The sequence below is a fragment of the Chelmon rostratus genome, chromosome 3 (assembly GCF_017976325.1).
Source record: "Chelmon rostratus isolate fCheRos1 chromosome 3, fCheRos1.pri, whole genome shotgun sequence".
Lineage (NCBI taxonomy): Eukaryota > Metazoa > Chordata > Actinopteri > Chaetodontiformes > Chaetodontidae > Chelmon > Chelmon rostratus.
The window spans coordinates 4,018,178-4,031,479 of record NC_055660.1 but is presented as its reverse complement, the minus strand read 5'-3'; the positions used below and the strand labels follow the sequence as shown (position 1 = coordinate 4,031,479).

The 13,302-nt window shown below is 42.0% G+C and overlaps 1 protein-coding gene across 4 annotated transcripts in view; it reads right to left on the bottom strand.

Annotated features, from left to right (window-relative positions):
• Positions 1–13,302, bottom strand: part of arhgap10 (Rho GTPase activating protein 10) — a 48,726-nt gene that overhangs the window by 17,272 nt on the left and 18,152 nt on the right. For all 4 annotated transcript variants that reach the window (XR_006006730.1, XM_041933554.1, XM_041933556.1 and 1 more), the window contains exons 8-17: positions 11,980–12,109; positions 11,552–11,658; positions 11,307–11,401; positions 10,559–10,640; positions 10,321–10,363; positions 10,142–10,210; positions 9,665–9,739; positions 6,690–6,774; positions 3,315–3,373; positions 1,859–1,964 (exon numbers count right to left, since the gene is read on the bottom strand). Coding sequence is in view for 3 of the 4 variants with exons in the window: in XM_041933554.1 (XP_041789488.1) it covers positions 1,859–1,964; positions 3,315–3,373; positions 6,690–6,774; positions 9,665–9,739; positions 10,142–10,210; positions 10,321–10,363; positions 10,559–10,640; positions 11,307–11,401; positions 11,552–11,658; positions 11,980–12,109 (851 nt within the window). In the remaining variant the exon portion in view is untranslated. The remainder of the gene's footprint in view (positions 1–1,858; positions 1,965–3,314; positions 3,374–6,689; positions 6,775–9,664; positions 9,740–10,141; positions 10,211–10,320; positions 10,364–10,558; positions 10,641–11,306; positions 11,402–11,551; positions 11,659–11,979; positions 12,110–13,302) is intronic.

Below are 13,302 nucleotides of genomic sequence, written 5' to 3'. Positions count from 1 at the left end.
AGAATAAGACTGCCTAAGATTTAACAAGGCACCAATGTACTGCAACTGTAATGTATTCCTATTTACAAAAAAATCTGAAAATGAATTTAAAAGCCGTATGAGTAAACAAGAAAATGAAGCCAACTGTGGCTTGGCTATTGCCTGAAACACACCCTTCACATATAGTACAGTACATTCCCAAGCTGTTTATCTGTTTAGAAGAGTTGGTAAGTCAGATCTCGTCTTGTGATCCATTTCGAAAGTAAAGGGTTTTTCGAAAGGTTAATGTTTTTATTTTATAAAGCTGTAATAGTTTTAGGAGGTCTTTGTTTTGGGCAAGGCAGCCCACCTCTGCTGTAATGCATAATTTCACAAAAACAAGCAATAAGTAACGAAAAACAAAGAGATGTTTGCGATCTCAATTGATAACTTTGAGCCGTCTCTTGACCTCTTTCTTTCTGTGTATTACTTCTTAGTTTTTCACATTTAGAACAGAAAGTTTTCTTGATTACACACATCACAGAGGCACTGAAAACTGTGAATCCACGTAAAGCAGCCACTGCATTTCCAGTTGAAGTGACACATTAAAATTTCACATTTTTGCCAACAACAGTAAGCTGTAGTGAATCCTAGCCAGTAACTCTTAGATCCAGACGTTAACTTATCCTGCATGTACAGTTTGGCCTGCACAGTTTCCTAAAATGAGAGACTTTGTGCATGCAGACTTTTTAAAGGTACACACATGGCACTTACACAGCATTCCTCAGCACTTCCAACAACAACTCTGAATACTTCTGGCAGGATCTATTTCAACAACAGGGTGATGACACTTGACATTGAGAAACAACACGTTTGATTAATTGTCTTCTGGATCAGCTCTGAAATCGGAACACCTTCAGTGGATGAAACTTTATCTTAGAGGAGGTCAAGAAAAGTGAAGGAAAAAACCTTCAGCTGAAGAGAAAGTTACACGGACAGGTGAAGAGATTTCACACTCAAAATATGATGATATGCAGTGCATCTGCAGAGAGACAGTTTAAATAGCTTCAAAGGATGCCTTTGAAGACAAAAACACTGGTGACAACTCACATTTATAACATCTCTGAAACCATTTCAGATAGCAGTGTGAAATTCTGGCTTTGCTTCCTTCCCCTGCAGGACATGCACACACGCCAACTTCAGAAAAATATTCGAGTCTCTCCAGTCTGGAGAATTTCACGCTGGATAATCCAAATTCAATTTCAATAGCGCTGCCTTTTTACCAGAGCCTGATTCTGCAGCGGGTTTCTATGAAATAAGATCCACCAGACTTTCACTGCCTCAGGGAAGAGGGATTATTTACTTATCTTCAATTTGCTCATATTTAGTTTATAAAAAGCTTGCTGAGGTAAAACCTTGTAATGTTAGCTAACATTATTTCTTAAATCTTTCTTCCTATCTAATCTCACAAATGGAGTGATGCACAATAGTGGTCCATCCAGGGGTGTATAGAGTAATCTCCAGAGAGGGCTTAATTTGAGAGGTCCATTTCATTTCATTTCACCGGTGGGCTGCACAACGGCATGCTGAACAGGTACGGTAGGCCACACAATCCTCCCTCAACAACTTTAAATGTGCACCAAAATGACCCAAGAAAAAGGCATAAAAAATGTTATGCTAGCAGCATCAATTTTCTTACCCAGCAGCCACTGAGTAGACAGAGAGGAGATGGAGTGACAGCAGGGAAGGGGGAGTGAAGAGAGTGGGAGTGAGGGAGATAGAGAGAAAAAGCATGTGGAGTGAGAATGAGGAGACAGACAGGAAGAGCAGGAGGAGAGAACTGAGAGAGAGAGGGGGTGGAGATTGGGTGAACTATGACCGAGGAACTATGAACACTCACTTGGCCAGATGCTTCATAAGCAGCCCGAGGACTTGTCGATTCCTCTCCGGTAGTTTGTGGACCAGGCAGTGGACGGCTTGGATGCGAGACTCTGGACTACCGCCCTCTGTTCAAACACAGAAGCAGCCATGCACTCGCATTAAACTACACGGATTTTCTCTGTGCTCCTCAGGTGGCAAAGCGCCAACGCAGCTGCGATCGAATACTCTACCACATTAGCAAATTTAAAGCGATGATGATACACTATATACACTGTTGATCTGAGCTGTGCACAATCTGGAGTTTAAGGTGCAGAAACACCAAAATAAGAGGCATTTAGTGGAAGAAGTAAAAACCTAAAAACCTCTATTTATTAAATCCTGATAAATTATTTGGATATTGGGCAGTCAAAAATTGAGCAAAAGCTAGTGGACCTTTAAGGACACAATGATCAGAGGCTATCACCCTCAAGCGTGAGGGTTAGAGGATGATGCATTCCCATTTAAGTAAGAGAGGAAGAGGTGTGATAGTGATATATGGTCTGAAGCCTCCCAGAATTTGGCAGCAGGGACCACTGTGCTGGCGAAGGAGATAGCTTTACGTTACTGTCGCTACCGTAAAAAAGGGTTGTGTTAAAACCCCCAAGATCATCTCTTAAACATTTCCTCACACATGGGCATCTGACCGCCCACACACAAACAAACACACACACACACACACACTCACAGACACACAAAATATCATTACTATGGGAACGACAAGGATTTAAACATGGAAAAAGCTTCTTATGGATGCTGTCATCCATCAAAAAAATATTCTTTGCTAATCCATTTTTTCCCCCTCGTTATGAGGGCATTGCGAGCGCCTGATAAAAATGTCAACCTGATCCAATTATAGCACTTGTTGTAATAACATTCAAGTTTGGCTTGCTTTAAAAACATTTCATACATAAATGATGCTACGTGGGTGGAGAGAGGGAAAAAAAAAAGTGTCTTTTTGCTGTTCAAGGTCACTCACTGGACCATTTGAGGGCATGCAAATCACAGCATATGTGTCATTTCAAACCTTTCCGCTTTAACTTTTCATGGGTTATTTGGCCACATATTTTTAGCAGCAAATTAAAACAGACAGAAATTAGAAAAAGAAACACGGTGTTGTAACACAGACAGAAGTGTTAAAAATGCACGTCATAAGCAAAAAAGACATCTGAAAGGCGGATTTTGGCTGACCAGAGTGGGTCAGCTGCATTCACTGGAAGTCAATGGCAAATATATTCACATTTCTAAGAGTGTCCTCAAATGGTGGGACTTACTGCCACACACATGAGAGTACAGACAGTCACACCACATAAGAACACATACAGTAAAGGCCAAAACTGAGTAAGCATCCTTCTCAGATTGATACAACACATGTGTACGCTGTTCTTTGCTTATGGTCTGTATTCAAATTAAGTGGTATGAGAGGTGCTCAAACTTACTCGCGGGGCTAATAAACTCTTTGTAAAGTCCATAGGTCATCAACGGCTCAGGAAGGCTCCTTCAAACAGAGAGTGAGACAAAGAGGGAAGGGCGGGGGGGGTTGGATGGAGAGAGTTGAAGTGAGCAAGGGGGGACAGAAATAGCCTGCACACTGTTTTATAGGGTCTGCACACAGCAATGATTAATGTGGCCAGGCCAGGGGATGGAATTAGATGGCGCACGCATTGAGATAACCAAGTTCATCTGAAGGTACTTTCACACTGCAGCTGGCCAGTGGCCAAAGGTACTTAGCCCCAGAGGAAACTGAGGAGACTGACCCTGCTTTATTCCAGCAGGCCAGACACAAAGCAAAAGGCAAGTCAGAGCAACACTCGGCATGGTTTATTACAGCATACCAACATGGATATGTTATGTTAGCTTAAACTGGGGTTAGAAATGAGTAAATGTTACAGTGAAGCTGTGAGTGAGAGAGTCCCACGACTCACAGCTCATCATGTCAAACTGCTTCTTTTACAGGCGTCAAAGCTTAAAATTGGCCATCACAACACAATATTAACCCCTTTTTTACATCCTGGGGTCCGTTTCACAAAGCAGGTTCAACAAACTCTGAGTGTAACCCTGAACTCTGAGTTGATCTACTCTGAGATAGGAAACTCTGAGTTTTCGATTCCACAACAGCAGATTTGAGTTAGTTTGATTAACTCAGAGTAGGTTCACCTCGAGTTAAGCGCGTGCACCGCAACTTTAAAAAGACAGCATCAATGGAACCCCGATTTAAGGATTCACCATGGCAACGGGGAAGCGGAAGGCTGCGTACTTCACGCCACTGGAATTAGACATTTTAATGCGCTCATACAGCGAATATGAACACGTTTTTAGACGGAAGTCCAACACCGCTGCAGCTGCGAAGCAGAGGGAGACGGCGTGGGAGAACATTGCTGCTCGGGTCAATGCGTGAGTATAAATGTAGTCCTTTGAAATCACAATAATATTACAGGGCAAAACTGCTTGAATGGTTGCCTATTAATTTATTCCATTTAGGTGCAATCCCGCGGGGGAGAAGCGCACTTGGCAGCAGCTTAAAATGAAATATAAAAACATGGTTGAAACAGGTAAGACCTCTGCATGATCTCATGGAGGTAGCTACCTCATTTTGATCATGTTTTACATTGTAAAGTAAATATTAAATGGCTCCCTTTCATTGTAAAATTGGTTATATTGTGTTCATATAATGTTTTGTTTTTTGTTAACGAATGAAATAAAATTTAAAAATGAAAAAAGTGTTCTCATCTATATCACGTTATGTTAAATAATTAAGCCTATATTTAAACTAACACAGACTTTTACTCAGCCAACAGAAAGAAGGCAGATGCACGAAGAACGGGTGGTGGCCTAGAACCGATAACTGTCTGGAAAAGCAAGAACATCGTGGTCTGATAACTATCTACCGACGAATATTTAATTCTCTGCGCAGTATCGCTGCACCTTCATCCACGGGATCATGATCAAAAGACGTTAACATGCCATGTTAACGAAAAAAGTCACCACCTACTGTGCCTAATGGACTTCTCACTGACTGATATTTTTAATGATTTTTTTAAATAACAGACGGCAGAACTATGCCAAAACTCGTCTGCCGACTGAATGAATGAGGAAATGAATGCGGTGTGCGGTTGAAAGAGGGCGGAGACACAGAGAAACTCGAGGTTCCTTGAGTAAAACCTGGTCCCGACCAGGTTAGGTTCATAGAGTCAGTTACTGCGGTAACTGACTCGGAGTTTAACTTACCCCTGTCTGTGAAACAGGCTTGAGTTACCCCTCTTTCTCTGGTTTGACTTACCTTCCTATGTGAAACGGAAAACTCAGAGTTTCCCTCATTTCAGGGTTAACATACTCGGAGTTTTCAGTAAACCTGCTTTGTGAAACGGACCTCTGATCACAAATACTTGTTGATGGATGATAGTCAAGCTCTGTCACTTAAAATCTCATGGAAAACCATTATTAACGATTTCATGGGAACACCAATGAAAACAGTTAACAGCAGTGGAAATAAGAGCAAATTTAACAGGATATCAGTAGATTTGTTATTGTTATTCTTTATGGGACTTTCAGTCAATGAATCTGCTACAATTACTGACAATATTTGGATCATAATTAATATTTTCTTTTTCAATTTGGCATTTAAATCGTCGCTATGATAACATCTTACAGCGCAATAAATGAATATGAATGAACACGATTTTATTCTGCAAGTTAAAGAGCAGATAAATCAAGACAGCTAATCATTCAGCACAATTTTTTGCCGGTGTGAGTGGAGAACACAACTTAGCTTTGATTTAAATGAGCAAAGCCAAGTCAATTTGGTGCTAACTGCACGTTTACAAAAACAAATTGGCATTTAAATGAAACCGTCTCAGCTTCTTGCAAACAAACCACATTTTTAATCTTTGAACTTCACCCACACTATCTGTCAACCTGGAAGGAGTTGGTGAATGTGGAACAGGCATACAGCAAGCAATGTGACCTCGCAAGGAGTTAATTATACCAAGGCACTTTGCATAATCAACTCTGCAGTGATTTTAAAAAAGACACGGTCGACAATGGATGAAATGCTTCATATTCAAGTGAACAGAGGCTCTATCATACTCGTCAAAGGAGATAAATATGTATATGTATGTGAAAATGTGCCATTAACCACTGGGGTTGTCGCAGGTCAGGAGTAGATTTGGTTAGAGACATAACAACTCTGAAAAGTACAGTTTTGTAGCTTGTAAGATGATCGATCCTGCACCAAGCACAGCTGTCTCTGTGCTAGTCAAGTCACACTGTGTCACATTATCTGCCTGAAGGCATCGATACAAGGACGTCAAATAATGAAACTTAACTTACCCTGCGTCTGAAAATGAGTCACATTGCTAAAAATGTTGACGGCCAACCAAATGAGGAGGACGAGGTTTGTTGTGACTGAGAGTTAAACTGATCTCAACTCAGGTTTAAGAACTGATCAGCAAATGAACTTTTCTTCTTTTTAATTATCTGTGCTTAATGGGTAGCAATTGACGTGGGTTTTTTTTACCATTTAATTGCTTTGTCTATAAAATGTCAGAAACATTTAAGATTAATAAGATATAACTTCTGACAGTTTATAATTATATGAAAAAGTGAAGATTCTAATCTAAACATTTGAAAAGCAGGAAACACTGAATTTTGGCATTAATGCTTGAGAAATAACTTAAGAAAGAAAGAAAGAAATTAATCCATTATCAATTTAGCATCCCATTAACTCTCTCTCAGTTGATTAATCAACTCTTTTCTGCAGCTCTAGGTGCTTTACGTGTATGTGTGTGTGTGTCCTTCGTCTCACTGATCCTTACCTCAGATAAAGCTTCAGTGCACTTGTTATTGTCTTAACGTCCCAGTCCTCGCTGGTGGACAGATCCACTTCGTTGCTCTTCTCATCTGAGTGGATCACAATCACGAAACATGTTCTTATTAGGAAATCCGCTGGCTGAAGCGACAACACAAAGCACCAACTAACTATTGTTTTTCACGTTAAGCAGCGGTGATTTTTGTGTGCAGCCTAGAAAGTCCAAATATGCAATATAAATATGTAACTTATAATTAGCCATGTGAGGATAAAAGCAGTGGCGCTAGCCTTGGGGGGTCGAGTCTAGCCCCGGTGGATACGGAAGGAAGTTACAGCTTCTGTAGAGGGCTGCTGGTTCTAGACTCATTACAAGTTTAATTAATCCCTTACTACTTCATTGGCTCCACAGGGACTCCAGGGCTGTGTTGTGCTGAAAATTCAGGGGGCTTTAGTCACACCTAAAGTAACCTCTGATGTATTACAGAGGACTTGGAGGTGCAATGTGTCAATGAAGTGTTGCGAGTTAGACATATGTACTGTACAGGGCTCAGGTCACCATTCAGCTTTTAGCTTGGTGGGTGGGTGGGTGGTCTACATTATTGGGAAATGTTTTTTTTTTTTTTATTCCATCTAAGCACTGCAGCGAGGACAACGGCGCGTTTCTCTGCTTGCTCTGTCCACAAAAGAGCCTGTCCAATATCAACTTCTGTAAGCAAATGCTTTTGTGGAATGTTTGTAGCCAAAGCTGTGCCTCTGCAAGCATGTATGTTGAGACTGATGGGGTCTGCACAGGCTCAGACAGGCCGGGACTTGGCTAGGTCAAGGATACAAAAACACAATTTTGGCAGCAGCGTTAAGTATAAAGCTGCTAACCACAAAACAGCAGCAGGTTCAAAGGTATAATTCTTTGTTATTTTACATTAGTTATCTAAATTAAGCCCCTGAGGACATCATCGTGCTGTGTGTGGAGACTTCAGCATAGTAGCTAAAATTGAAAATGTTGCTCCCATTGACAGATGCAGAAAAAAAAAGCTTTTGCCATCCAAATCCATCCCAAAAGAAAGGTCTGTCCATCGCACATTTAGGCGGACTGTCCAACTGTGTGAAAGAAACTCCAAGATAAACTTAACCAAAATATGTGTGCTGTAGTCGTGTTGAATGGTACCAACATTTAAAAAGGAGAAGATGCTGGGTGGATGCCAACTGGTTAAAGGAAGAGAGGCTGAGCGAATGTGCCAGCTGCTGCAGTGGTTCCCAACATTTTTGGCTTGTGACCCCTTTAAGAAGGGGTCTCCTTGCAACCAGGTGTAACTGGCTGCTTTCTGTATTGCATGTTCCAATTATGACCAACTTTTTTTTCAGAAACCCCCTCCCCTGAGACCTTTCTGATGTGGGACTGGGGCGTCTGTGTCCGCCGTTCACACCCACTTCATGCACTCGAAAAGGTGAGCCCACCAGCCACAGCACGAGTGGCACCCTGGGTTCTTGTAATTTAAGTGAACTAACCCTCTAAAGTCATTGTTTGTCGAGTTTTTTCAAGACATTGTTTTGAACTGATATTATTTTACACGAGTAAGAAGCAGCATAAACCCTCTCAGCATCTACATGGCCACCATCATCCAGCGTTCAATACATTAATGATCATATCTGCCTCGCATTGTGGAAATGTGGAATGTATTGAGTAGTTCTTTGGAAACGTCTCACAGCATTCCTCAAATTTGCCCCACTCTGCAGTTATATCTATAGAACTAAGAAGTCTAACTCAGCGACACTATACACTTCCCTGCCTCACACTGTACAACAGACAGGTCAGAGACAGAATGAGGCTCACTTCTACAGCCTTCTTCCTGTTATATTGTTGCCTGACATTCAATAGGTGCCGCTCTTTTTGTTTGTGCTGTAATATAATGGGAGACTCGTTTTCTATCACTCTGTCCTCTCTGATTGGACCCTTGCCATGTCGGTGGGTGAGAGATGAAAAGGAGGAGGAGTGGGAGGATCCGAAGTCTTTCTTCAGGGTTTAAAGCTCGCTTCACCCACTCACTGTGAACTGCTGTATGCATGAAATATTTGTGAATGTGTTGGTTTGTGTAGAAGTAGTACTACCTCCGTCATACTGTATAGAAGTCACGTTCTAGGAAGCTTCATGAAAATATTTCATGTACTCAATATGGTTTATCAGTGAGGACATTTGTAAAGTGCAAGTAATATCTGTATTTCGCCCTCATTCATAAGAATATGTGGAATGTCAAGACCACAGACGAACGCTTCTTTTACTATATTCACTCTTTAAAGAGACTTCTAAGAGTGTTGCAGCTGAGTGTTAATGAAGTCTACAGCATGAGTCGGCAGGTTGGGAGGCTGGACGGTTTTGGAGAGGAAGCTTGAGACGGGCTGGCTGCTGCCTGAGTTTGTTGTCATTCTGAACACAGAGCTGAAAGTGAGCTGGTGTCTGCTGGAGACGGCAGGAAACCAGAGAGCAGACAGGGAGCAGTGGAAAGGACAGAGGACAAGTTCTACAGAAAAGGAGTTGAGTGAGAAGGGACTGAAGACAAGTGAGAGGCATAAAGGAAACGGAGAAAGGCGAGTGAGAGACCACGCCAGGCACGAGCACCTGAGAGGCCGTCTTAGTGGTGTGTTAATGAGGCAAAACGTGCAAGACGTGGATAGGAGGGGCCCTGTCTGGTTGTCTGGGGGGTAGAAAACTAAATGGACAGGAGGCAAACATACACCCAGGCACTTGTTGCACTTCAGAGGCACATGGCTCTGACGGGCTGAGTCACGGCTGATTGTCATTCACTATCTTTTTAATATCACCCTGACAGACACATCCATTACATCAGCACATTCAACTAACTAGGGGCAACCTGGTATCACAGAGATAGTGCAGTAGCATATAAATTAAAAATTTTGCTTTCCAGCTCTTACCAGCAACATGCAAATACATTTCCAGAGCACAGAAAGGAATAGCCTTTAACTTACCAATCATTAATGAGAGGAGCTTCTGGACCTTGGAGCTCACCCCGACAACTCTGTACAGACCTTGGTCATTAATACCTGATAAGTGATAACAAAAATGAAACTTCAGTTGTATAACACAGCTTTTTTAAACTTAAGTTGCAAAGTGCCTTACAGAGAAAAGAACCAACAACCCTGTATGTGGAAACTATACAGCGGATGCATGAATGTGTCATTGCAATTTGCAGGAAATATATAAGAACTTAAGTGCTATGCAATGAAAGGCATTCGTATTATCTGCAGCACAAGCTGCCTGCACAACCTACCAGACAGCCTTTGGTTTGAATATTGGAGCAAGCCTGCCCCCTTGTGTACAGATAAAGATATTGCATCCATGTTTACCTGTTACTTTCCACCAATGGCATGTTTAACTGCCCCCCCAAAAAATCAGGCTGTAATTCCCTCTACTGAGCTTTCCCCTTATTTACATCTGAAGCTCACCTCTCGTCTCTATGGCGCTGATGGAGTTCTTCACAAAACCCAAACCCACATCATCCAGCTGGGCATCAACTGCAGGCGGAAAAAACAAACATACCTTCATATGAGGTGAAGCATGGCACTCATAACCCTTAACGATATTTGTTTACAGATACAAAGTCTGGTACAGCTGCATTACTTACTTCCTCTTTCTTTAGAATAAGTCCTCCCAAGATAGTGTCCAATCTGTTAAAGAAAAAAAAACTAACTATCAGAAACCATAAAACACCACAAAAAGTTTAGCAAGTACAGTAAAGTGCAGGTATAAGGAAGAATATTAAACTAAAATATAAGATGGCAGCTAAACAGAATACAGTGGGGCTACATGAGCAAAGTGTGAGTGGTAGATGATGACATTGTGTAGGCAGGCGGCTGACTCACAGGTTCCTTCCCACCCATGGCCTGCATCCAGAACTTGTGGTCATCCTCTGACAGAGCCTGCACTGTTAGCACCGTCCCTGGCCTGGGATAGAGCCACACCACATCTGCATTAGGCTTAGAGCTACAGCGCAGTAAGGCAACATCTGAATCAATATAAAACATCAAATGTGCTTAGAAATTCTTGGGAAGAAGAAGAAAAAAAAACATCCTCTGCCACATGCACTTGAACCTTGGATTTGCAGTACCCAACAAATATGAGCCCTGTGAGTCGCCCCAGCTGGTGTATGAGACCTACAATCACGTGGGGCCAGATGGATATCAAGTTACTCGTCCCAATCAGAATGGATGTGTGGACTCGAATTACTAAATAACTAAATCTGGGGTATTGCTCTTCTATTAATACTACAGAAAAGGGGCAGGGCAGAGTTAAGTTGTGTGACAAAATGAGATATCTATTACGAGAGGGCACAGCAGGGTGTGACAAATCCTCCCAGCTGAGTGTGTGAGGGCAGCCCTCCAAGACAAATCCTGCTGCTCTGCCCTCTGCAATCCAAAACACATAGAGCAACAAGCTAAACCGTAATCAGTGTGGAGCTAAGATCTGTAAACTGTTAATGTGGAACATCCCAGTAGATAATCTCTGTGCTGCTATGGAAAAGGCACGTGAGAATATTTCGCATCAGCCTCCAACTACACGTATCTCATTGCAGTGTATCTGAGAGTCAGTGTTGCTCAGGTGATGATGTACCGATCTGTTATGTCGAGTTCTAAGCAGAACCTCCTGTCCAACATGTCTGTCGTTTTGCGGAGGCAGGATTTGAGCGTGACGGACTCCATCTCACCCTGAAAATAAAAAAAAAAACAAAATTACCCACAGTTATAACCATTCCGTCATTCTGAAAAGTGAAAGACTGCGTCGTGAACGTGGTTGAGACATCGTTAAAAAATGTCTGACTAATAAACCACTGCTCCATCTGTTCTATGACTACTCACAATCTTCCCACCAGATCTGTGGTCGAATGTCACCATGTGCAGGATCTTCTGCTCTTTGACAAATGTGCAGTAGCGTTTGACCCAGCTTGAACCAAAGGGAGGCGGCCCTGGAGAAACAAGGCCCACACGTGACACAGACATTCAACACTGCTTGGATCAATACTTGCAGCAGTGTCAGGAAAGACAATGGCTATGTGTCAGAAATAAAAATTGTTCACTTTGCCTCAAATTCAGATATATTTTGCAGGTGCATCACGCTGCTGCTGGTTAAAAAAATCATTTGAGCTTTAATTTTTTGTTCACAACAGGGTTGAAAGAGAATTACTAGACTGCGTAAACATTCCTGCCACAACATTGCTCAGGTGTGTTATGAATGGGTGAACATGACACCCTCCATTAAATACATTTGAGCTATACAAGTGTCTCACGTTTTTCCTGAACGTAGAGGTAGCCTTCACAGCTGATAGGGCTGGTCTGTCTGTATTCTTGAGGCGTCTCCCTGATCCTCTTCATCAGCTCGTACACCTCTGACCGCGTACCCTCAAATCGACTCCGTGTCTGGGAGGGGCAGAGGAAGCAAACACTCCAGGAAGTCACGTCCTGATGTTCAGTGATTAGGTAGGAAGACCCTCCTAATGAGAGGCCACTGAAAATCAAAACTTAAGAGCTTCCTTTCCTTTTATCTCCATGAAATCAGCTTACCGTATCTTCCGCACTATAAGGCGCACCTTCAATGAATGGCCTATTTTAAATTTTTTTTCATATATAGGGCGCACCACATTATAAGGCGCATAGAAAGTACCCAGGGGTTGCGTTATGCATCCACTAGATCAGGGGTCGGCAACCCACAGCTACGACGGCTCTTTCATCCCTCTGACGCGGCTCTTGAAAATAATTAATGAGCATTTATTGAAAATATTGAAAATTTTATTTTAGTTTGTTCATTTTGAAATAAACACTGCGCGCTCACAGATGACAGCTTATCCTGCGTAAAGATGCAGGTGACGGCGCACAGCGCTGATGTGCAGACGCTGTGCGCTGAGGTTCAGGAGCAGAAATCACATTAACCACGTTTGATTAATATTTTAATTGCCTATTATTTAGCATATATTCATATTTTTTCATTGTTCTGTGAAATAGTCATTTTATTATTCAGGTTGACAGCTGACTGCATGCGCCAATAAAAGGATGACGGCACGCAGAGAGTGGAACGCCCTTTACACTTTTACTGCTGTTACTTCAGCCACGCCCCCTGACTACGATAGACATAATTAACCAATACTGATCCATATTAAAGGCGCATTGGATTATAAGGCGCATTGTCGGTTTTGGAGAAAATTAAAGGCTTTTAGGTGCGCCTGATAGTGCGGAAAATACGGTAATATTTAAGTAGCAACGTAAAACTAATAATTAAACAGGGATAAGAGTTCAATGGCACTGCAGAGTAGGAGAAACCAAACTGATGGCAGGTACGAAGTTAGCAAGTGTTAGCAAGTTAACAGATATTTTTCTCTGGAGTTAGTGGTCAAATTAAGACAAAAGCACCAGTTAATATTGGACTTGACAAAGAGGACTCCAATGGCCCATGATGCTCTGTTTCTGTTCATGCCTTCTGCCCTTCAGTGGTCAAAATTTCTTTAATTTCACTCTGGAACATAGTACAACTTATTCTATTCATGGAACCAGAACACAGAAAACAGTACACAAGAAACTGTTAGAATCATCCTTATCCAAATTAGAACTATGACACT